The sequence below is a fragment of the Monomorium pharaonis genome, chromosome 3, assembly GCF_013373865.1.
Source record: "Monomorium pharaonis isolate MP-MQ-018 chromosome 3, ASM1337386v2, whole genome shotgun sequence".
Taxonomy (NCBI): domain Eukaryota; kingdom Metazoa; phylum Arthropoda; class Insecta; order Hymenoptera; family Formicidae; genus Monomorium; species Monomorium pharaonis.
Genome location: NC_050469.1, coordinates 13,521,682 through 13,547,070, shown reverse-complemented (window position 1 = coordinate 13,547,070; position 25,389 = coordinate 13,521,682). Strand labels below are relative to the sequence as shown.

General features: G+C 46.7%; 2 protein-coding genes across 3 annotated transcripts in view; one reads left to right on the top strand and one right to left on the bottom strand.

Moving 5' to 3' along the window:
- The window catches only part of LOC105834638 (dorsal-ventral patterning protein Sog), a 36,026-nt gene extending 15,172 nt beyond the window's left edge, over nt 1-20,854 (top strand). For both annotated transcript variants that reach the window (XM_036284990.1, XM_036284989.1), the window contains 7 exons: nt 3,403-3,506; nt 6,505-6,634; nt 11,306-11,371; nt 11,681-13,465; nt 13,683-13,831; nt 14,970-15,299; nt 16,971-20,854. In XM_036284990.1, coding sequence (XP_036140883.1) covers nt 3,403-3,506; nt 6,505-6,634; nt 11,306-11,371; nt 11,681-13,465; nt 13,683-13,831; nt 14,970-15,299; nt 16,971-17,177 — 2,771 coding nt within the window. In that variant the 3' untranslated portion in view covers nt 17,178-20,854. The remainder of the gene's footprint in view (nt 1-3,402; nt 3,507-6,504; nt 6,635-11,305; nt 11,372-11,680; nt 13,466-13,682; nt 13,832-14,969; nt 15,300-16,970) is intronic.
- Nucleotides 18,717-25,094, bottom strand: LOC105834639 (serine--pyruvate aminotransferase). Its single transcript, XM_036284991.1, has 7 exons — nt 24,678-25,094; nt 24,246-24,461; nt 22,616-22,816; nt 22,099-22,256; nt 21,863-22,018; nt 21,221-21,565; nt 18,717-21,140 (listed from the first exon to the last, which is right to left on the bottom strand). Exons 1-7 carry the CDS (start codon nt 24,801-24,803, stop codon nt 20,987-20,989), a joined length of 1,356 nt encoding a protein of 451 aa, XP_036140884.1. The 5' UTR covers nt 24,804-25,094; the 3' UTR covers nt 18,717-20,986.
- Nucleotides 25,095-25,389: the final 295 nt, after the last annotated feature.

The following is a 25,389-nucleotide window of genomic DNA, read 5'->3' as shown; positions in this document are numbered from 1 at the left end:
TTGTCGCGCTTCTCCTCCCCTTCCCCCCCCCCTCCCTCCTCCCTTCCGCCCCGGAGTTACGGCGCGACGCTAAAGATGACATGAAACTCGAGACGAAGCGGGTAGACGTCATTCAACGTTCGTAAATCTATCCGGGGAAGGATACCGTAGGAGGCGCGCGGCGAGGGGGGGGGAGGAGGTGGAGGGCGGAAAAGTGAAAAACGAAAGGTGTTAGAGCCACGTGTTTGCCATTCGCTTTAGCCGCCACCTTAGCGGATCACCGCGCGGGTATCCGCGCGACGCATTCCCCTGCACTCCTTTTCCACGCGCGCATTATTTATATTAGCGAGCGAAGACGTACTCATGGGCAGCCGCGTTTTATTTTCTCCCTCGGAAAGTCGTTCGCGCGTGTCCGCGAAATTCGAAAACGTTTCTTCCACGTCGCCGTGAGAGACCGTCGACGACGATGGTTCGCCCTCGTTATTGCGGTTTGCGGATTTTCCTACGCCCGAGTGACACTTCATATTTCTCCGCGATTTAGAATTCACGCCCCCCTCGGTGGACACGCGCGAACGGACGACCGCGGCGCGCGCGTACGTTAATATAATATTATATACGTGCTGGGACAAAGGGGGATAAATTTATTTAATCCGTTGGCAAGAGCCTTTACGCGCGGATGAGTTAGGGATACGCCGGCGGTTACGCGGCGTCGTTGTTGATTCTAAAGCCGCGTCTCCTCGCGCGTCAAGTCGAGCGATTATTCAAGCGTATACAAAGTCAAGGGGTATAATAACGATCGCTGAAAGCGGGCTGCCGCACTTGTCGAGGAGAACCCGATTTATATTAACACGTGCGCGTGTACACGTGGAGGAGCGTGAAGGCGAGAGGAACGAAGAAGAGAATAGTCGAAACTGTTGCTTTCGAGCTTCGGACCTACCAATATAATTTCAAGCCGCCTCGAATTTCCTCGAGGCTTCGAAGTTATCAAAAGGTAACAGCCCTCTGATCAAAACTGTCGCAAAGAGGGAGGGAGAGAGAGATAGAGAGAGAGAGAGAGAGAAGGAGAGCCCTAATACGTTTTTCACCTTAGCGCGTGACTCGCATATTTTCGATGCGGTAGTTCGTGCCGTGGCTCTCTCGGACTCCTAGTTACTTAGGGCCGCGACTTTGCGCTTAGAACGACTTAGCGCACGCGGTGCAATGACCTCGGGCGGGCGAAACGGGCCTCTCTCCATTTCCCTTTCTCTAACTCGCGTATGACCGAGTTCTCTCTCTCTCTCTTTCTCTCTTCCCCTCCTCCTTCCCCTCTCCTCTTTCGCGACGAATAGTTTTTTGAATAGTTCGGAAGGAACGACCGCGATAATTGCGCTAATATAATTTTTTTACCCCCGACTGCCGCCGACCGAAGGTTCGCGCGAGAGAGGGAGTACGCGGTTTCACCGAAGTCAAATCTCTGTTGCCTTAGTTCTCGGTAATCACGACGGTGATAGTTTGATATTAACTCTCGTACGTTAGTTTCTTTCGAACTATCAATCATTTTTAACAAAACGTAATATTTGGATTTAACAGGTACACGAGTGATTATCTCTTTAGTAAATATTCTTAATTTGAAGTCTTTCGTGAATTAAGTATATAATTAAAGTATAGTTTCGTTTATTAAATGCAATAATCTCAATGCATGTTCGAAACAATATTTTATACATATATATGACGTGTTGAAAAACATCCTGTAGATTATATTTTTTGCTTCACTAGAAGCGCTTTTGTAACAATCAGCCTTGGCTCCGTCGAGCTCGGATTAAATGCAGCAGTGAGGATTAAGAAAAAAAAAAAAAAAAGGGAGGCACGCCGTTGCACAGCCGCTTCGCAGAAATAAGGACACCGCGAGATCCACGTAATACAGACGCGACGAGACGCGATTCCCAATTCCCATCGCGTTATTTTCGGGCGCTTCCACGCTCGTATTTATTTTTACGCGGAAGGGACGACTGGCGAAAGATAATTATATTGTCGATAGAGCTCGCAATCCCTCTCTCTCTCTCTCTCTTTCTCTCTCTCTCTCTCTCCTTTCCTTCGGCGGCGAATGAAGACGAGTCTGAGGAAGTGTCGATCGAAGAAAAAAAGACGATCGATATTGTTATCGGTTTAATGGAGCGTATCATTACGTGTTTTTGCTACTGGTTATCACCGGCTTGTGTTGTAGCCAGATAACGGTCTCGTCTCTTTATCTCTTCTCTCTTTGGGATTTACGTCTCGCACGCTAAAACCAATCCAACAATCGTGATACGGAGCAAACGAGCCGGGGAGAGAGAGAGAGAGAGAGAGAGAGAAACTCGCCATTCGCTTTGCCATCGTCGTTGCCCGAACCAGCTGGTTGCACACGGTGCATTTGCAGACAAGAGTCCAAGAGAGTTTTTACGTCGAGGATGAATGACGCGTCGTCGTGTCTCTCGATGACGTCCCTCTCTCTCTCTCTCTCTGGAACACGGCGACGGTTCGCGGAGTCGCTTGAATGAACGCGCGGCGCATATTATCGATGAACACGAATGAATATGCGTGCGGATCAATGTACATTACATGCCGAGCGCGTTACGTTATATATTCGCATTAAATTACGCCTCGTTTGTCGATGATGGCAGCGGAAGTGCGTCAGCGCGGTCGAGCCGTGTTTCGCACCTAAAATACATTCTCCTCTCCCCCCCCCCCTTTAATCTACGATGGGAATATTTTGTGGGATGCCTGATGTTCTCCCGCGCGAAGCACCTTGTACGTAACTTTATTCCAGTGGCTTTGCGTTTAGACGGAGTGTTGTTTTCGTGCGATACTAAAACGGTAACTGCGACGATATTTTGGAGTTACCGAGATGTATTGAATTTATGGGAAAAATCGCTCTGGCGATTCGAAATGTGCCTTCGCTCAATATTTTCAAGCGTAATTTGTACGATTGTTTACTCCTATCCAATTATTAATGTCCTGAGCGCGCCGTTCTGCATGCCGTTTATATTTTATTAAAAATGTTTTTACTTACATATATATATTGTTATTATAGTTTGTCCCATTTTCTCATCTCTTTCTTTTCTCTAACACTGTTTTCAGCCGTCCGCTGCACAATTTTCTCAAAGCCTTTTATTTGTACATTTCATTGTATCCTTGTTTTTTTAAGAAATTATTTCCACGCAGGGCGCTAAACAGATAACAATTCAGCCTGTTCGTCCGTCTGCGAAACACGAGCTACGTACGTTTGTAAGCACATATTACAAACGTAGTAGCCGGTAATCGTTAAGATGACGAAATCATATATAAAACGAATGCTTATGTTTATGCGACTTGTCGTCGCCAATGTTATTTTAGATGATAACGCCACGACGCTACCGTTGACGACTGGGTAATGATGACGAATTTTTTTCTTGGCGTTTTTTTCAGAGTGCACCTTCGGCAAGCAGATTCGCGAGCTGGGCTCGACATGGTTCGCGGACCTGGGGCCGCCCTTCGGAGTCATGTATTGCATCAAATGCGAGTGCATACCGGTACGTGTCGCCGCAGCATTCTTTTTACTTCTGAACGAAAGGAGAAGGGGCAAAAAAAAAAATATACATAACTCACTCGACAGCCCGACCGTATTAAAATGTGTCGCATGTTGCGCGTGTATGGCGTTCGGCGCGCACGTAGTGTTTAGTAAACAATCAGTACCGCGCCAGCATTTATTAACATACATGAATAAAGAGTAATGCGCGATTCCGTATATGCCCCCTCCTCTATATCTCTCGCCTTCGAATTTATTGTCGAGAAACATGCCTGTAATCATCGTCTTGGGTCTGCTTATTACTTCGCGACGCCGTCGTTCCCGTTTCTCTCTCTCTCTCTCTCTCTCTCTCTCTCTCTCTCTCTCTCTCTCTCTCTCTCTCTCTCTCTCTCTCTCTCTCTCTCTCTCTCTCTCTCTCTCTCTCTCTCTCTCTCTCTCTCTCTCTCTCTCCTCTTTTCAAGTCAGGTCACATCGAGACGCGTGTATACGTTAAAAGGTACATTAAAGCGTGGTATGCTAAAAGTCTTGTAAAACAGAGAGAGGATAAGTTTTCGTCGGGATAAATCTCAAACTCGACGGCGGCGGCGGCGACTCGGGCAAGTTATAAGTTCTTGCAATTACGGTACCCCGGTTCGCTGAACGCGCGGCGTATAATTTAGCGGGTCTCTCTCTCTCTCTCTCTCTCTCTCTCTCTCTCTCTCTCTCGGGCCGATAAATGTCACGATATTGACACGGAGAGATTGACGTATCGAATACCGGGACGCCGGATCCGAGACGTCGAGCTCGAGCGGATCGGGCGAGCGGGAATGGCGCGAGTTTCGACGACGCGCGTGCGTCATCAACGCGAAACGTACGCGCGCGCGCGCGCGCGCGGATATCGCGGATTTATTCGAGATCGCGCAATAATAGCGCGTTTATATTCCGATTGTACCTCATTCCCCTCTGACCCTCCTCTTTCTCCGGCCCGCGGTGGCTCTGCGATGCGCAATACCAAATTCTTCCTTCTCGCATTAATATTCAGTGAACGGTTAACGCGATTGTTCATCCGATGGTGTAATCGCGTGCTTGATATTCGCGCCGGGCGGCCGCCACGTCGCTTGTAACTATATGAGAAAACATCTGTTTCGCGCGCATTACGGTACGTACGCGCGATCTCTTCCGTCGCGCGGCGTTTCATTAGCGCTTGTTTTATGATACAGCTTACCGTATGCTTGAAATCTCCATTTTAGTTATGACAACTATATATAATTTAAGTTTCATAGACCAATATTATGGTTATGAGAACATTAATATAGTTTAAAGCCATAATTTATATTGTTGATTAACTATAAAAGTATGATTGAGTCCAAAAACGATTATAGATTGTAATGATATTATGATCACCGTAACGTATTTTTCTCCTTCCGTCGTACAATCAAGTTCACATTCCATTTTTTTTATCCCCGAAAATTTTTGCCTGCGTAAACACGCCTGCGTTAAATTAAATCGAGAGTATTCGAATTAGCTCTCGAGAATAAACGTTTTAATCGCCGTCGATCGCGAGCCTGTCTGTCGTTATATGAGAATTTCGAGCGCGCCGACTCGTTAAGACCTAATGTGAACGAATGCCGCGGAATTTATGCGTGCGGTAAACGGCGATAAAGCGCGCGATAAGTAATCGGTGTTAATGCTAATGAGATGCCATCGGGAAGAATGAAGGTTTACCGAGGGGAGAAAATTAATTGTACGGTCGCGCAGAAGAGGAGGAGGTTTACGATCGTTATGTACGACGCGTCGTTAAAGAGTCACACTCGCCAGGACGATCAGATCATTAGAGGCCGCAGAGAGAGAGCGACAGAGAGAGAGTTCTAATCTTTCTCGTAAATGTCCGGCAATAACGGGGGGATGATTACGAGCCGAGGGAGATTATCCCCAATATTTTTTGGACCGTGCGGGCAATTCGGCGAACGAATCGTAAAATCGAGAGTTACTCTCCGTCGCGAGTCCCGAGTTAAAATTTCTCGATAGTCTCTCTCGCGCCCGGGTTAAAATCCTCCTCTTTCTTCGAAGATGTATTACGATCGACCGAAAAGATGGATGGAACGGCGACGAAAGAGAGGCGGGAGACGACGCGGCGGCGGCGGCGGCGCGCTGTTATGTTCGGCTTGTGGACCGAGGATCGAGAGGAGAGCGCGCGCGCGCGCGCGCGCGGCCTCTATTTTTAGACTTCGGAGGAATGACAGTCCCTCTTCAGTGTACATGAGGAGCTATTGATAGGTCGCGGGTCTTCTTGGTCGGTGGAAGACGGCAGACGCGTCGCGTGAATCACACACGTCGCTGCCGCGAGAGAGAAGAAGACGAAGAAGAAGAACTCATGTCCTCCTCGCCGCAAAAGTCGCAAAGGAGCGAGATGTCGCGGACGTGTTGGACGTCGCGACGCGACGCGCCGCGCTCGTCCCTCGTCCCGCTGAGCGCGTCGGGCCGACAGACGGATGGTCAGACGCGATCGTCGTGCTCCATAGCGAGGATTTTATCTCGCGTCTCAAATTTGCTGGACTTGACTCCCGTTGCCGGCAATTCCAGGATCGAACGAGTTAATTCCTCGATCCCGCGTCGGACACCCCTGTGCGTCGGTTTCACGTTTCTGAAATGTCGCCGCCGCTCTATAAAACCACCGACTTGATTCTTCTCCGTAACTGGAGCCAGCCACGCGAATCTCGATCGCGCGGGGCCGCGCTTTTAGCAACTGCGTCGCACCGTCGCGCAAACGTTCCCTTCCGTCGTCGTCGTCGTCGTCGCCGCGACGCGAGAGTAACGCGCGAGCGGTGGACGCGGTAAGGATGAGGTAAGACGATAAAAATTGGAGAGAGAGAGAAATCTCGGGAAAAAAGAAATGCGCACGCGGACGCCTCGTGCGCGTCGCGAGGAAGAAGAAGAAGAAGAAGAGAAACGACCGTAATAACACGGTTTTTCGCTTTTATTTTTGCCAGCGGTTTTATTTTCCCTATGCCTTTTGCTTTCAGGTGCAAAAGAAACGGCGGATCATCGCGCGAGTTCAATGCCGCAACATCAAGAACGAGTGCCCGAAACTCACGTGCGACGAACCAGTTCTGCTCCCGGGTCGATGCTGCAAATCCTGCCCCGGTGACTTCAGTAAGTTACGCAACTTACGCGTAATATCGCCGTTTCATATATTTTTCAACGCGCGCCGCGATTATTCCCTTGCGGTTAATTTCCTCTCTCTCTTTCTCTCTCTCTCTCTCTCTTTGCTGTCGAGAGCGCGGAAACGGCGAGATAAGTTGAGATAAGATTTTTACGCGATCTACCGTACGTATCTGTATTGTGTGTCCCCCCCATCCCCTCGATTATCGAGAAAGGAATCGCCGTGGCTTTCAAGTGTCTCGGCTGTGCCGATTAACTCCATCCGCATTCTGCACGCGGAAGAATATCAATTCTACTGCTTGAGAAAAGCGATTACTCGATTTAGTTCTGTTTCCTCCAATAAGTAACGATACAACGAAGAACATTTTTTTCTTCGATAACGGTCTTAAAATATTACTTATCGCAAATTTTAGAAAAACTTATTATCATTATATTACTTGAAAAGAAAAAGAATTTGTACTGAGAAACCTATATATGATTGACTAAACTCTTGTTTGGATGTAAGCAAATAAATGCAACTGTTTGACGCAAACTGTTTTGTTACGTCAACAAATACATTTATTTGCCCATATCCGAATAAAAAATTAGTTGATTCAAGACCATCTGTTTCTCTCTCTCTCTCTCTCGCTCTCTCTTTCGAAGAATATAAAATTGAATTGTAGAAAAGTCGAAAGAAGTAAATCAAGTTTTAACTGGATATTCTTGACTGAAGTATTAAATTACCAGGATTCAGAATATATTTTGAATAAATCTGAATAAATTTGCGTCTGACGAACTTACGATAGATTTGTGGATATAAAACTTATGAATTATTCAAAACAAGTGATATCTACTTATTTAATTTGAGTACATATCCTTCCAGGTGTGTACACCCTGAGAAAAAATGTTTGATTTTTGCGATTAATAATTGCATAGTAAAAAATAATTAAAGTCAGTAATATCATCTTTATAGTAATTATTATAATAATATTGATAATAATCATATCTTTATAGTGAGTGCTCACAGTGATTATTGTTTTATGGTACAACTTGTTATATTAAAATTTTTATTTTGGTTATGCCAACCGTAAGTTGTATAGATATCAATATTATCATTATGGCGACTTTAACACAATTTAAACAAACTATATATAATTTATATTGTTGAATAATTAGAAAAATACAATTAGGTCCAAAAATGACTATAAATTATAGTGATATTATGGTTACTGTTTTTTTCTCCCGGTGCGCAGAAGTTTATTTCAAATAAATATCACAAGTGAATGACGAAAATAAGGATGAAAAAGATATATTCTTGGCAAAGATGACCATTACTCAAAAAGAGAGGAAAACTAAAAAAACAATGACTATTTTTTAGCATGAGAATGCTATTTTTTTCTGTACGTAACGCAACCGCGGGTGTTGCGACACGCGGATCGGCCTCCGATCTCCGGTGAGAAATAGAACGCATTGCCCCGGCGGAGGAGCGGTGCGGTCCCGAGAAGAATTTGGCTCGTGCCGGCGATGCAGTGAAAGTGGCGTGTGTGTGTATATATATATATATATGTGTGTGTGTGTGTGTGTGTGTGTGTGTGTGTGTGTGTGTCTCGCGCGCTGATAAGACCGCGAGATAAGGCGATCGCGTGCGCGCGGCTGCAGCGCGACGGTAATGAGCGCGAATTGCCGCGCACGAAATGCCGCTCCGCTATGTACGAAATAGCGATGCTATCGCCCTCGCGCGCGTATTAAATTGTTTACTCGGGGGAAAATCGCAAATTGACCGGTTAAATCTCCCTGCGTGCATTGCAGCGAGCGGACCTTCTAATGGAACTTTGTTCGCCCGTATGCTTTCGGTGCGTATCGGTAACCGGGGATAAAAAGCGCTCTCCTCTCCCCCGCGTTCCCTCCATCCGCCACACCTGAGAAATGGTATGGGGTGAGGAGAGAGGAAACCGAGACGGAACCGTCGGTTTGTGTCCGGTAACGGCGAGAAGAGGAGAGAGAGAGAGAGAGAGAGAGAGAGAGAGAGAGACGGATGTGTGCGTATAAGAGAGGAAAAAAGAAGTGTAGGGATTAGCGTGGGGAAGATTGGCCGATCCGCGTTCTCTCGAGAGGGAACTCGAGTTCGTAATCGGTGGAAGAGGAGCGGAGCAAAGGGGGACGGGGACGGACGCCACGGTTTAGCGCCATGGCGCCGGCTGTATTACCGCATGGCGTCACTTCGATTAAGCCGTGCAATCTAAATGTAAATATTAGCATACGTAATGTTCGGGCATAACGCGCGCGCGATGGGAATATATAAGAATAGAATGGGCGGAAGGGGGAGGACGGGGGGACGGGGAGGCGCAGGAAGAGCGAGGATCCGTTCGACGGAGGCGGCGCGCGGCGCGACCATGGACGCGAATCCTTTTCTATAATATATTCCACATATTTTGTTTTATTTTGTTGCGCGCGCGCCGCTCGCTTTATATATATATATATATATATATATATATATATATATATATATATACGTATGTACAAGCTCCGTCGTCCGTCGTCGATCGTTTTGCTTTTGGTTGATGCCGAGCGTCCGTAAACAGAGACGACGGGGTCGTCGTCGTCGTTTCGTTAAATTTTTACGGCCGCTTATCGCGGCTATTGGCGATGCAACGGGAGAGGCGCGCATATTATCAATTAGGTTAATATGACACTTTTGATAAAGCGCTCGTTGTCGCCACAATTCCGTCGTCCCCGTCCGTGCCACGGGGGGATCGAGCGGCGACGAGGACGGCGGCGGCGACGGCGCGCGGCGACGAGGACAGAGCGAATCGTATTTTTTGATAATCGCACTTTCTCATGCACCACTCCCAGCGCCTTCGGTCATTTATTCTCATAGAAACGGCTCGCGCGCGTCAAGTTTATTTCTCCGAGCCTCTATAGGCTCGTCGTCGTCATAATAATCGTCGCAGTAGTCGCCGACCGTCTGATAGGGGCTCGTTGCCCCCTGCTGATGAAAGGTGAAACTCGTCGCAATTAGCGACGCCCGCCTTTTGCACGAGGAAACATAACTGCGACCCTTGAGCCCGTCGATTGGAACGTCGCATCGATTCTCATTCGGCTCTCTCGGCCGTGACGCGCGCGACTCCGCGAAAGTCGACCTATCTCGGCTCCTCTCCCGATACACATGGTGCGAGAGGCAAATTAGATATCGCAGGAGGAGAGGGGTGGAACGAAACTCCCGAGTCGAACTCCGTCCGGATTATACGGCGGGAAAGAAGGAGAGCGAGAGAGGGAGATAGAGCGAGAGATGGAATTCTAGTAGAGCGCAATAACGCGGTTTTACGAGCGAGACTGTTTCTCGCACGACCTCCGCTTCGTCCGAAGTTCGCGACATTTATGTCTCTGTTTCTCACTCCCGCTCCCCCTCCCCCCCCCTCCTCCCCGACAATTCTTAATCCTGAGTAACGGTCGTCCTTCGTTTCGAAACGGTGTCGTGCCTAAGGTGGCGGGCTTTCGGTGACTACGAGTCGCCGCCGACATATTTGTTAGATGACGCGTGTTGTCCTTTCTAGTTGCGTTTATTGCGAAACGCAATGCCGTGGACTTGAGAACTGACGTCGTCGTCATTGCTGCCGAAGTTCGCGAGACCGATTTGGAGCCGCGCTCGAACGCTCCGTAGGACGAGCGAAGGATCCTCCGGGGGAGAGAAGGAACGAGGGGGAAATTGGCACGAGGGGACCAATATCTGCTGTCGCGAGACGAAAACGGGAAAAGGGAGCGAAAAAAGAACCTCGGTGGGTGGATTAGGTTCACTTGATATACTCGGTAATTAATCGCATTATCGCTGATATCCGTCTCTGGCTGATATTAATGGCGCGACAGGCCGGTGCCATCGGTCGCCGATAGATCCGATTAGGTAGGCGGAAACGGTTTAGTTAGTAACTGGTCAGGCCATGCCGGGCGAGGCGTGCTGTACGTTTTGCGCGCGGCAATTAACGTCTCCGTGGCGCTGAACCGGCGCGGCATGCGCCATAAAAGTAGCATTCAAAGTAGCGGCGGTTGGCGCCAGCCGACTCTTTTCCTACCACGGGCATACTTTATGGTCGGTGCACATGCCACCGCCGGCCGCTGAATCGGCTCAATGGGGATCGACGATCGACGATCGACCGGTTATTTTTATTTTTACGCCTGTCCCGATAGAGAGACGCTCGGGGGACGGGGGAACAGGAGGGAAAGAGAGAGAGAGAGAGAGAGAGAGAGAGAGAAGAGACCGCCGCTGCCGGTATATGTGTCTGTTGCAAAGTGCAAAGGACTCGCCATTCTCCTGGGCGAGGAGTTTTAGCCTCTCGAGGCTCCTGGCGCGTATAGAATATATGTATAATACGTTTGGCTTTATATATCGCGCGTGTGAGTTACGTGGCGTTAATTCCGACGCGTGATATAATTTACGCGCCCTCCCGAGAATACCCTTTCGTTATCCCTCTAAATATATTTCGCGAATTAATTCTCAACGTGAAGGTCCATCCAGTTGTGAGAAGAAAAGGAATGTAGATCGCGAAAGTCCTCGGCCGACCGAGGCTCTTAATACCTATAATGAAGAGGGGGAAGAGGCGAGGAGGGTCTTTCGCAATTGATCCTTTTCGCGAACGTAAGTTACTGCGCGTTGAATTCGCCTTTACGATTGGAATAAATCTTTTGCAGACGCAGACATAGCGCAGGATCTGCCCGCGCAATTGACCCTGGAGGAAGAGGAGCGCAGCTTGAAACGTAAGATTCTTTTTCTTTTATTCGTCTTCGACGGGCGCGCGTGGTGTCCAAAAATTTATAACCGAATAACAGTTTTGAAAATAACCCTTGCTAGACCGGTACGCAAGTTGTTTGCTAGAACGTCCACACTTTTTTGCAGTATCGTAACGCGAACGTCCTTCCTAAAATTTGAGTGAAGTGTAAATTTGTTTTGGAGATCAGGTTTCTATTTGCCCGACGATAGGTTAAAAAAAAAAGACCTGGACTCTAACGAAATAACGTTAGCCGCGCCCACGCGATCCAATCTCAAGCGGGTCTTGCTGATTACAGATTTCGGCACCCTGTTAACGGGCAGGACGTCGCAGCTCCTGCGCCGCGACGAGCCGAGCCCGACGTCGTCGGTCTACAACAGCGCGTACAACTACCTGGCGACCGGTCGCTTCACGTTCCACCGCAAGAACATCTACTACTCGTTCTACCTGTCGGCGCTGACGCCGCGGCCGCGCAGCATACAGTTCGTCGACGGGTCCGGCAGTATTCTCGAGGAGCAGGTGATCGATCCGGTCGGCGGGGCCTATCAGAACGCCACCGGCAAGCTCTGCGGCGTGTGGAGGCGCGTGCCGCGCGATTATCGCAAGCTGCTGCGCGAGGAACGGCTGCACGTGTCCTTCCTATGGGAGCCCTCGTCGAGCCTGACCGGCCAACTGTTGCGCTATCGCGCACTGTCGACCGAGCAGTTCTCGTCACTTCTCGAGCCGGCGATGGGCGTCGACCGGTCGCTGATGTCCGGCGCGGGCGCGACGGCGATCGTGTCCGCCTCGTCCGCCTCGGCGCCGTCGATCCACGTATCCCTCGTCTTCAACGGCCTCTTCCTACCGAACGACGTGACCGACGTCCCCCTGATCGTCCAGGTGGAGCATCACGAGAAGGATTACGTGGTCCTGCGCGAGGAGATAGTCGTGAGGAAGCCGTCGAACGAGCTCAACTACGGCGAGGTCCGCAGCGCGATCTCCGGGACCGATCTTCGTCTCTTGGCGCGGGGCAAGTTGTCGATCAGTATAATGTCCCGCAAAGATCCGCAGGCCGTTCGACTGATCGGCACGGTCGGCCCGCGCGCGACCTGCGACATGTATCAGACGTTGCTGCTGTCGGAGGCGCCGTCCGTGGCGTCCGGTTTGGCCTGGGCCTTCCTGGACCGCGCCGGCGCCCTACGCTACGGGGTGCAGTTGATAGGACTCGAGGAAGAGAGTCCCCTGGTGACGCTAGTGGACGAAGGTGGCAAGCGGAGAATGGAGCTCGAGGATCTGACGCCCTCGTTGGTCGGCGGCCTAGCGAACGGTTCCCTAGATCGGCCCGGGCCGAGGCTGCTGCAGCCGCTCTTCAACGAGGAACTCTCCGTGGTCGCCGCCAGTCATCTCGGCTCCATGTTGCGCGGCAGACTTCTCGAGAGGCCCGTGGCGGACGCCAGGGACACGGCCGCGCCCGTCCTGCTGCGAAGATTGACCAAGGAGCCGACGCATCCCGGACCGGTCGGCCTGATATGGATCGCCGTCGATCTGGACTGTTCCCTGCACTACGAGCTGGAGCTCGCCGGTTTCCCGCCCTCCCCACAGGAACCGCGGACATTCCGTTTATATCTGGAGACGATGCCGATGCTGGCGCAGGGAGCCCCGGTCGCCCGCAGGCTCCTCGAAGAGTTTACGGGATACTCGCTGGAGGGCTCGGTCACCGGGCTGTCGTCGATGGAGCTCTGGAGGATCGAGTCGGGCATCGGTTTCCTCGAGGTGACGGACAAGCACGTCACCTATATCCTGAAGGCCCCATTCAAGGCCAAAACGCCGTTCAGCTGTCTGCCGCACTACGCCGACAACGACGTCGCTTTGATGGCATTCATGCAGATACCCACGTCGGACATCGAGACTGGCGCGTGCTTCCACGAGATTAGATTCTACGAGGAGGGCACGCAATGGACCTCGAGCTCGGATCCGTGCTCGATGTGTCACTGCTATCGCGGTTTGGCACAATGCGACACGGTGCCATGTCCGATAATCTCCTGCGGTTTGGGCAAGCAGCTCAAGCAACCGCCGGCCGGCCACTGCTGTCCCATATGTGCAGGTAAAGAGATTCTTATTGACACTGAAAATCTATTCTTTTGCACGAAATTGAAATGTCTCACGCAAGTGAAGGACAAAGTGTGGAATAAAACGTATAGATTTTTTTGTATTGCAGTAAAATCTATTGCGAAATAGTACATGTAACACCTGTGACATCCGTTTATTTAATAAAGTTAGTACTTTTGCTCGACGTTTAATGTCTCATTAATGATATTTAGACTCAGTGATCGAAACGAACGTTACGACCAAGAACGATACGACCACGAGAGGTTGCACGTTGGCCGGACAATATCATCTCGCGGGATCGTCCTGGCATCCATATCTACCACCAGCAGGATTTGACACTTGTGCAGTTTGTACCTGCGACGTAAGTTTCTTCTCTTTCTTTCGTTTCGTTAGAATCGTAATTTAATCACAGACATTCATATACAGAAAATAAGTAATTTCATTTCAGAAATCATTATCTCGCGTATTCTTTAAAGTTGATATTCTCAAATTTAAAAAAAATGTGATATCTTTATTTTAATATAACAATAGTTATCTAAAGAACACAATATGATTGTTTTGATAATAACAGTATTAAAAGATTTTAATTTTTTTGAAGATATTATTTTTTATTTAATTTTTCTTCTCAATTTAATAAAAATTATTATTGAATAACGAGAATATACTTTTCTTGATGAAATTCTTGATGAATTATACAAAATTCTTTGTATAAGCAATTTATATTTGTTCAAAATTAATAAATTCTTTAAAGAAGATTTGATATTCTTAGTTGCATATGAGACGATTGTGGATTTGTAATTAATTTTTTTCCCGTGTATCAGATCTCGTCTTTTTCCTGTTCCGCATTAATCTCCTTGAGGCACAAGAGCGCAAAGTGCAAGATATCTTTCCATTCGTCGAATATTTTCTCAATTATAATTCTCGTTATAGTTAAGCGCTTCGGGTTAATTCGCGCCAAAGCATTCGCCAGGATATTCCGCGATGATTACGCTCGGCGCGGGTTTTGCAGCACGCGGAAAAACCTGAACGCACGCCACACCACGTCCGAAGAATGCGGCTGCGGCCTGGCAGTTAGTAATGAGCTTAATTGAATGATTCAACGGCAAGATTTTCTAAACGATTGAAGTTTATTTAATACCCGGCAATCGCTTCCTAGCCAATTGACACCGTGCAAAAGTCACTCGAGGAAATAGCTCGCATTACATATTCGGAGAACAATACAAAGACGTACGTCTCTTAGAAATTGCTAGGCAACGAAGTATGTACAACTCTCTTTCTCTTTCTCTCTCTTTGTTCAACGGGGTACGTTTCGGCATTCGTTTGTTGGGGACGAAATTGCGAAATCGCCACGGAGAGAGGCTCCGACAATAAATCGTGAGGTGCCACGCGCGACAAACCACGACGAGCGAAATGCGTGAAAAACGCACACGTAGGGCGCGGCAATCAGGTACGGGAGGTCGCCTCTCCTAATTTACATCGAAAACCCATTTGTCACGCAGGCCGTCACGCTGGAGGTGAAGTGTCCGCGGATGCAGTGCCCGCCGCTCGAGTGCGACGAGAAGCTCGCCTTCAGGCCGGACAAGAAGGCCTGCTGTAGGCAGTGCCCGGCGACGACACCCCGCAGCAACGTGGCCACCACCGCGGCGATCGACGCCGTGCACCTGCCGAGGGATCAGGCCCTATCCTCCTCTACGCGGCGCACCGCGGAGGAGATCCTCTCTTCCGGCGGCTGCAAGTATCCCCTCGGCGGGCCCTACGAGAACGGCATGGAGTGGCATCCCCGGTTGCACTCGCACGGCGAGGTGAAGTGCGTCAAGTGCCGTTGCAAGGTGAGGAATCGCGTTGCTGGTGAGAAACATGGCAGTCTTTTTCTTGTTTTAACGAATACGCGTTTTTTTAAACTTTCCCGGATCGTTCGTTAAAGCGCGAGGCTGAGAATTGGCCGAGTGGATTCACGCTATTCTTACGTAGTCTCTCAGTCTCTTTATCGGGCGTGCCTAATCATCTTAATCGAACCGACGAGATGGTAGGCGAGTCTTGCGGCGTGTCTTACGTCGCGTCTTGTTGTCAGGCGGAGAGAAGTCCTAGAACTCGCTTTACTTTTGTTCGTTACGCTCAATTCGTTCGTTAGACAGCCGCCTCGTCGCTGATATACAGACACTGGGCGCGGCCCAGAGAGATCTTTAAGGAGGAAAACCTTTAACACCGGACTCGTTCGTCTGGCTCGACCATTATAGGGTCCATCCATTACGATGAAAATGGAACGCGCCGCGGCCTCGGCTGGCTTGCGTCGCGACGCGACGCGACGCGACGCGAACGTCACGAGTCGGGGCGAAAAATAATCGTCTCGATCCGTGAGAAACGGATTTTGTATCCCAACAGAGCTCGTTGCACCGGTTCTTCTCGCTTCGTTTCGCTTTTATTAACGCGCGTTCGGTCTTTTTCGTTGATGGATAAACATCGCGTCTCGCCACATACATATTTCTTCTTTTTAACTACGCTAGAAACATTCTTTGAGAAAAAGAGAATATAAACAAGAGAAATAGACTGCGTTAAAGGAGGAAATTATTAATAAATTTGAAATGATTATAGCAATTATTATAACATTATGTTATCATTACATTAATATAATATAATTATTTAAAATTATTAAGAAAATGTTATAAAACATTTGATAAGTGTAATTCCAACTTGTCGTTTTCACGCGTTCTTATTTTTGAATGTGAAAATAACGTTCGTGGAAATAACGATTTTGCTAAAGAGTATCTAAAAATTTAACTAGATACAGAATTATGTAGGACGCTCGAGCTAATTGCTTGACAATGCTTGAACGTCCTTCATGATTATTTTAATGATCCAACAAAATTATTACATTTTCAGATTTGTATGCAACTAAATTTTTAGGTGCTTTAGTAAAATCTTTTTTTTTTCCTAAAATCATATTTTTTCTTAGAAAAAGAAAGAGAGCTAGTAAATTATTCGGTTTAGCGGCGCCAAGTTTTTGTATTAAAATATTTATTTGTAATATTTGTACGAATAAGTATTTGTAAAAGTAGATTTAGTAGATGTTCTAATTCGTATGAACATCCATTTTCATAGTTGGCGCATTTTCTTCGTATCATTACTTTTGTAGAGAAAATATATTTTTTGTTTTGTGAGAAAAGATAATTTTATTAAAATTTCCTTAATTTGTAATGCCACATTAAAATTATTTTATACAAGAATAGGTTTTTGCGGGCGTTTCCTACGCGCGTATACTTGGCGCTTTTTTATACCCTTTTTTAAATATGTATATACAAAGCATATATGTATCTCATGTATCATCCTACATTACATTACAAGAGAGGGGGGGGGGGAGGGAGGGAGGATTAAAGAGGAACGGATATGAAGCGGAATCGCGCGGAATGATCCGGAATTTCCGCGCCGACGCCGGCTGGCGAGTCTCTCGCGGATTTACACATAACACGCGTTAATGGGGCCACTCCCTCTGCTTCTTTCAGAACGGCGAGGTCAGGTGCGACAGGAAACGCTGTCCACGGTCACTCTGTAACTCGATCGCGCACCAGATGAAGCGCGGCGAGTACGTCGCGGACGCGGACGACTGCTGCACGGCGCAGTGCGAGCACCGCGCGAGGCGTCATCATCGCAACAACCATCACCATCATGCGGCGCGGCGGCACTCGGTGACTCCGCGCGAGCTGAGCTGAGCCCGGTAATTCCGGAGAAGAGTCTGCCCCCGGTCCACGAGAAAGCCCGGTCCGCCGCGTGCATCGTAGTCATTGCCGTCGAGCGACGACGGAAGCCGTCGCGCGAGCGCTCTCTCTCTTTCTCTCTCTCTTTTCTTCTTCGTGTATCGTACGATCCAAGGAACGGAAGCAAAATTAAACCGAACGGTTCTGTACACGCGCTCGTTAAAATCGCGGAAGGTGAACCGCAGACGTCTACACAGAGGGAGCACACCGAGAAAAGAAATGTCGTTAATTCGTTAACTACAAAATTTTTTTATTCGATCAAACTTTGGTTCAAGTATTTCGTGTATTTATGAAGAAGTTTTAATCAACCCGAATTTCGTCGGGTTTTTCTTCTCGGTGCGCGGAGGAGAAGAAGATAAGAAACTGCAAGAACGAGAGGAGAGATCCGGGAGGGCGAGAATATTTAATCCGCGCGTTTTAACTGACAGGCGAGAAACGGCGCACGCGAACTTTGTCATTTCAATTTTTAGCAGCGCTATTCGAGACGACAAGGGGTAATTAATCACACGATGACGGATGCACGCTCGTTGCTCAAAGTTCGTTATTGTCGTCGTCGTCGTCGTCGGCGGCGAACGAAGCCGGCGAACGCGCGTGCACACGCGCGCATGCACGCATGCAGGAAGTCGTGAGAAGTAGCCTAACGTAATAAGAGGAAGGACGTGGACACGAATGCCACGATCGGATATTGCTATTCTTGTCCGCGACGACGGGACCGCGCTCGCTCGGTCGTTCGCTCCGGAGCTCCTTCAGCGCCCGCAGCCAGACGCTTATTAATCAATTGATCCCCATCAACGGATTAAAAAAAAAAAAGAAGAGGAAGAGAAGGAAGAGAAACGTAAAACCGAGCACCCTTCTCTTCCTCACCACGAGAGCGACAACCAGAGACAGTTTAGACGTTAGACCGAACGCGACTACGGCGGAAAAGCGCGAAGGGGTGGGAAAAAGGGGGGGAAAAGGGTTGAAAACTCGGAAAGGGATGAGTTTTTAATCGCGGCGGTATTACGGTGTACCCTGCTGTACCCTGATATCCTCTCTTCGAGTTACCCAGTAACCAAAGAAGACTGAAAACCTCCGACGGCGGCATCAGTTATTATTACGCGAGAGATTGCTAATACTTACTAATTCTCCAACTTATTACCTATTTTATATTATTATTATTATTATTATTACTGTCATTTATTAATAGTATTATTACTACTGCTATCCGCTTGATAATTTTTGTCTCGTAATTTGGTATCGTAATTGCTGCGGCGCGTCTGCGTCACTACTTTTATTGCTCCTTATCTCGCAATTGTTGTGTGACAAGCCTAAAACTGTCGCTCTAATGTAAAGATATATATTTATGTTGTACATTGTACGAAACCGTTCGGCGAGGAACGTGGCGTTAGTCTGGTGACGAACAGGCGGTAATATATATATTTGTTAACGCGATAACACTTGTTACTGTGTAAGTATGTAAGTAATATTTAAGCTTGTATTTATTTTTAGAAATAATCCCTTTGAATCGGACCGTACCGGATCCTAAACGAAGTTTATTTAAACGTTCGAGGGTAACGTAACATATGTGATCGCGTCGATCAATGGAATTTAAAACATTTGTCCAACTACAAACATTTCCTTGATCAATTCGGAATTTTTTCGTTATTCTTCGTCAGATCGGAAATTGACCATCCGAAAACCTTTTCAAGCGTTAGCTTCAACGAAACCGGTACGGAAGATTTGCCATATACTTATTTAATCGTATTCTTCTGTGTAACTCTGTTTTATACATAAATACTGGGAAGTATGCGCAAAAGCGAAACTGAATGACGAGATAAGGTGAGCTTTTTTAATTCCGTCGACCGATCAGTAGTGTCACATGCGCAAATGCAACTTTGCTTCATAATGATTGATCAATCGGTGAATTAAAAATCTCATTTATACTCGCGAAGAGAGAGAAGCGACGTGACAAGGGCGAGAGACTTCGACCTCAAACTTCGATCGATTTCAATCGGTAAGATTACTCGCGGCAATAGTTTGTTGTCTCTAATCTCTTGTCTCTAACCTTTCCTACGCAAAAATTAATCCTATCCACTGTAGACAAAATAATAATAATAATAATAACGTGCTTATTTGCTTACCGATAAGGTTAATCGGACTTTAGTCGAAGTCACCCTTGCCGCGACGAATGTGCGGCGAACGTGACATGGTGAACCGAGAGTATCGTCTCCGGAGCGGCGTAATCTAAATGTAACGGCCAAACGCAAGAGCCAACGAGAGAAAACCTGTACGATTGTAATTCGTGAGAACTTAAAGGCCACCCAAGGATACCCCGTTCGATTTAAGCTCAATTGTTGCGGCAGACTTCGCTCGCTATTTCAACGTCATGATGAAATGTTATTATTCGACGTCGCGCGCGTGCGGAAGGCGTTGATTCACCGTAGTTTACCGTAGGTGCCTTACACTCTCGAATACATATACGTAGTCAGCTGACGTCGACGTCGCCTCCTGCGGGGCCGCGTACACACGAGAACGTTTTGTAAATATAAGCGCGTAAATACAGCTGGGCGGCTGGAATTGGATTACTTACTCCGCGGCGACGCGCGTCAGCATTATACACACCGGTAATTATTATTATTAATTATTTATACGTTGCTACGTAACTTTTAGCGCTACCCCTAGAACTTTCCCTCCCTCTCCCCCTCCCCCCCTGTCCTTTCCCTTGTTGCGCGTTTATCGCGGACCTGCTACTGTCACGATTTATTTAAAGTCATCCCTCCCCTCCTCCCTCCGCTTTCCATGCGCAAGTTATCGGTCTTGATATTAAACGAGTTAACATTAATTATTAGGTAAGTGACGTGCTCTTGTACCGACTCGCCTCACGTGTATGTACACGCTGTTTTTATTATAATTAAAAAAAAAAAAAAATGCGGTTGATGATCGACGCGGTTTTTCGTAACGCCTCGCGTCTGTGTCGCCGGGGATAGAAATATGTGTAAAGAAGCTGGGATTCTTTGTTGTCATTTTGTTAAAACCGACAAAAGAGAAACAAAGGCGTATTACGTGGCGTTACTTGGACGTGGGAGAGAGGGTTGCCGTTGTTCGCGTTGCGTGAAGCCTGGCGGGGGGGGAGGCGGGAGAGATGAAGGGGCGAGGATGTGTTCTCGGATCGCGCGCACCGCGAAACCGTGCCAATTGTCGCGGCGATGCGAAATACAGAACGGCACGGTTAATTCAAGGTGTGACGTCACCGCCCGGGGCGACGATGCGACACGTGAAATTATCGCCGCGCGCGCGCGGGCGAGGAGAAACGAATTCGTGTATCTCGCTCCCGCGCGCAAAACCGCAAAAGCGCACAATTCGAGCGCGACGTCCGTGCGCCTCTTTCGCTGAGATGTAACGATTTCGCGATATTTTCTTCTCGTGTACCCAACGTGACCGCGCGGACGGCGACCGGAACTACTACTTCTTTTTTTTTTTTATACAACGCGATATAATTTTTAATTGAATAAATCTTTTGTATCTATTTGCGACGAGGTAGGCTGCTGAGAGTCGCACGTACGACGCACTTCGATAGTTTTGTAGAGAATGGAGATCGATGCTACTCTGTACTGTGCCAAAACGATTTATTAATTAAATATCGATTATTATTATTACTGTTGTGTACTATAATTATTATTACTATTGTAATTAAATAAGAGTTTTACAATCTCCAAACACTACATGACATAACTACATTCATATTTAGCTTTAACGTGGTCTACCTATCGATAATAAGTTCACGTTTACATTTTTGCCTTCAACGCGCATTGCAATCCATCGTGGAGGGCGGAAAGTACACGGTGAACAATGTCCGTTTGCGCGTTGATCCCCATCAGACCGACACGTAAAACTTTACCAACTGTTGGTCCCAAACCACGGCTGATCTCAACGCTGTACCTGGGAGGAAAAGGTAAACGATAAAATGAAGAAACCGCGTGGCAAAAATGCGATATAATTGATAAGGAAAATAATCTCACTTTTTCATGGCTCGTTCGATCAAGACGTCGCTGTTGATACCGAGTGGAAGCTTTATCGAGGTAACGGTCGTCATTCGATACCGCGGATCCTCAACGTAACATTGCAGTCCCATTTCTCGGAGGCCCTCCCTGAATTTGAGGGCCGCCGCCGCGTGCCTCGCCCAGGAAGCCGGGAGTCCCTCCTCCGCGAGTTGCATCAGGGCGGTCCTCAGGCCGTACACCAACGTGGGGCTTATCGTGTGATGATACACTCGTCGCGATGCGCCGAAACAATCCCAATAGTCACCGAGGACTTTCAGGTCCCAGTAGTAAGCGGGTCGCGTTGTTCTCCGAAATATCTTTGTCCTGCAATGGGCGGTATCGTAAGAGGATATAGGATTGTGGAATCCCTCACAGATAGGGAAGAAACCGTTGGGAATTCATTCGGTGAATGTATGTACATGTGATTCACCGATCGTAGGGACCGGTGGAATAGGTGACCACGGTAAGGGATGACTCACGGATTCGATTGATATTCAAGGCATTCTTAATCCCGCGGTTTCTCTTTGCCGCGGTCAGCCAAAGTTGTCGCGTTAGACCGCAGAGAAACCCGTTCTCCGGGCGGTTGGAGCCGCCCGCGGCTGGCAATGTTGGCATACGTACTCTGCGCGCGGACTGAAGGAGACGGGCGTCAATCCTGGAGGCGCGCCGAGGGCCTTCTGACTGCCGGTGAAGGTTGCGTCCACTTCCCAGGCGTCCATGAAGAACGGCTCCCCGCCTACGGACGTAACCGCGTCGACAATCAATAGGGCCCCATATCTGCCGTCAACAAAAAGTCGGGGGGAAATAATTTCGATTCGCCTTCCCCGTCATTGTTGTGAGTACAATTTACTATTTACTTGTGAACCAACTCGCCGACGCCCTCCAGTGGTTGCCTCATACCCGTCGACGATTCCCCGTGTGTCACGAACACGACCGCCGGTTGGTGTTTCTCGAGGGCCTCCTTCAGGGCGGCGTGATCGAACGGCACGCCAAGCGCCGTTTCTAGAAGCTTTATCTGAAATGCATCATTAACCATAACTGTGATCGTAAGTGACTATGAATTATCTTTCAGTAATTTTGATGAAAAAAAAAAGGGTTCTCTCATTTGACCAATAGCTATCGTTGAAAAGTGGTGCATATATCATTGATTAATACAGTTATAAATCTAGCATTAAAATCAGACGGTGAATAGTAGACACTGAAATTGATATTTCACGTGTTGTACAATAAATTTTTCAAGTACATTGAATAGAGAGAAGTTCTATTTTTCAAAAACGCTGTATCAGTAACATCTAAACAAGCTTGTCGTACAATACATGAAATATTATATATGGCTTGATTCCGATTTGGTGATTACACATTTACAATTCGTACATTTGCGCCAATGCGATCAGCTATGTCGACCGCGCGTTCGCCCCAAAAGCCGCACTTGGCGATCAGCACTGTTTCGCCCGGCTCGAGCAAATTGTCCAAGCAGGCCTCTATGCCGCCGTGACCGGACGTACTTAGCGCCAGGGTGAGCCTGTTCCGGGTTTGAAAGGCGTACTGCACGCCCGCTTTGATGTCGTCCAATAACTGCGAAAGAAAACACCAGTCAATTGTCGATTTATTGCCTACTGGCTACGCGCGCGAAACTATCCGCGCGTAAAGCTACTACCCCGATAGGAAAAGATTTATAAAATTGTATGATAAAATATTGCAAAAGATTTATAATCCGTCATTATGAGGGCATAGTTGAGAAAATGGATGTAGAAACATGAACCATTTATGAAACATTAATAAATGTTTGCGCAATTAAATTTTGAAATGATATGTTGGCATAACAATAGCGATGTGGCGAATCATCTTAACAGCACATTTGCAAAATTAAATTTAGAAATAAATTGTACAATAATTGAGAAAAATATTTCAGTCGTAACATGTTTAAAACATTTAGAAATATCATTGTGCACAAAAGATTCAAATTATTCCCCAATTATTTCTAAATTATGATGCACAAATATTGAAACGTGGAATGTGTAATATTGCATCTTTCAATATTTGTGCATTATAATGTAGATGTGATTTAAGAGTTTCTGACCGTTATTACTATCAATGAGATACTTAACTCTCTAACGGACGCAACTAATCTGTCAGACAAAGTGCATGCCTCTTTCTTAATCTTTATTAAATGTCTAGTGAATAAGCGATATTTGTTAAATTCATTGTAATACCTTTTGATATTAATTTTGAATTAAATATTGAAGATTAAATACTATAAATATTGCACATTATTATTGCTGCATTATATTGCGAAAATATTGAAGATTATAATGTGATAATTTTAAATGCTGAAATAATTGCAAAATCTTTATGTTTCAATATTTGCCTAACCTTTAACAAACATTATTTAAGAATTATATTCTGACAAAACTGTTACGTTATGACAAATCATCTTAGCAGAATCTTTAATGCCATTATTGTGCAATGTTTGCAAAATCTTCCTATTGGGGTACTAATGTAAGTTCGCTCACATATGCGTATTTCTCTACTACACCAGTAAAGTTAGCAAAAAGAAAAGGACCAAAACATGAAAAACTATTATTGACATAAAAAGTACTTTTGCAAAAATCAATTTTGCAACAAACTGTTACAAGCAAATAGACTAAATACACTAGAGCGAATTTCAATAAATCGTTATATTTATTTATTTTGGGTAAGAAAAAGAAGAACGAGAAGCTAAAGAAAAGTATATAACGTTTCTTTCGTAACACTTTTCGTAGAAATCGATTGACGTAATTGTCTTTCTCTTATAGTTAATGTTTAACAATTTGTTGCAGGTAATTTTGTAAAGTACTCTTTATGTCAATAACAGTTTCTTATCCTCCCATTTCCAATTGTTATTCCTTTGCTAATTTTACTGCCATGGGCTTTATTGAGTTAACGCGATGCGAGAGAGAGAGAGAGAGAGAGACGCGGTGATTTCAAGGTCGCGAGAGATTTCGCGTGGTCTGTCCGGAAATACCTGGCACATCTCCGAATGAAAGTGACCGATCATTTGCTGGCCGAGAGAACGGAGAACCCGGTCCGAGCAGTTCGTGGGGCCGGGACTCGTCAACAGCTTTTCGGGCAGGAACACAGGTGGTCGCAGTATCTCCTCCGGTGGCTCCGGGTGGACGGCGGATCGTCGCCACATAACGCGTAAATCCCCCATACTTCCCCGCGGTATTTCCTCGCGATCCTGTCGAAATCACAACAATCGAGAGAGGTAAAGACAAGAGAGAACGAGAGAAATGTCTCGCGCTCGCCGTGAAGATAAAACTTGGACGGATATGGCAAAAACGCTGTATCACGCGAAGATAAGACAGCGGCCTTCTTCGTCGTCGTTTGATTTCTTCTTCTCGGGCGTGCGCTTACAGTAGCTTAGACACGCAATAAATGTAGTTTCTCTCGTTACCTTATCGGTACGATGCGCTGCCAAGAACAGATTGTAAAATTTCACGTTTCGAGGTAATTCACAGACGCGACTATTAAACTTGGCGTGTTTGAATGACACTAGAGGATCGGACCACTTGTCGTACATCCGTGACTCCTATCGCAGATGTACATACATGATGCGCGTGAACTGATTTATCTATCTGTCAGTGATAGAGATTCACTTTGCACACTCGCGCACCAACCAGTTAGAAAACCCGAGGTTTTTAATCGAGAAATTACGTTGGACTCTTCTTCAACTTCTCTTCCATATCTTATTTACAATTTATTGATCTTGCCTCTTACTTCATCAAGTCTACGGTCCACCTTCGAAGCGTTTGTAGTGAAGCGTCAAGTAAGTCGCGGCTCAAGTTTAACAATAATCCAAGTGGTCGGTGCTAGTGAAAACAAAACGTGAAGGGCAAATTAAATTTATTGGAGTAAAACGCAGTTAGAAAAGCTGAATTAAATTTAAAATTATAAATAGATAGAGTTTATACGCGTTTTTATTTCTAAATATTAATTTAATTAGAATTATATAAATTTTTAAAAATATAGTTTGACAAATATTAAAAAATTCGGTAAGAATAACAAAATTTAAACTTGCCGAAATATTTTAAACGTCGTGCTGGTTTTGTCAGGATTTCGTACCTTAAACACACGTATGTTTCCTCGCTACAATTCAGACTACGACA

Coding starts and splice junctions, on each gene's coding strand:
- LOC105834639 (XM_036284991.1), bottom strand. CDS start 24,803: ATGTACGACAAGTGGTCCGATCCTCTAGTGTCATTCAAACACGCCAAG. Junction 22,257..22,615: donor CTGATCGCATTGGCGCAAAT/GTACGAATTGTA, acceptor GATGCATTTCAG/ATAAAGCTTCTAGAAACGGC. Junction 22,019..22,098: donor GTCGGCGAGTTGGTTCACAA/GTAAATAGTAAA, acceptor TGTTGACGGCAG/ATATGGGGCCCTATTGATTG.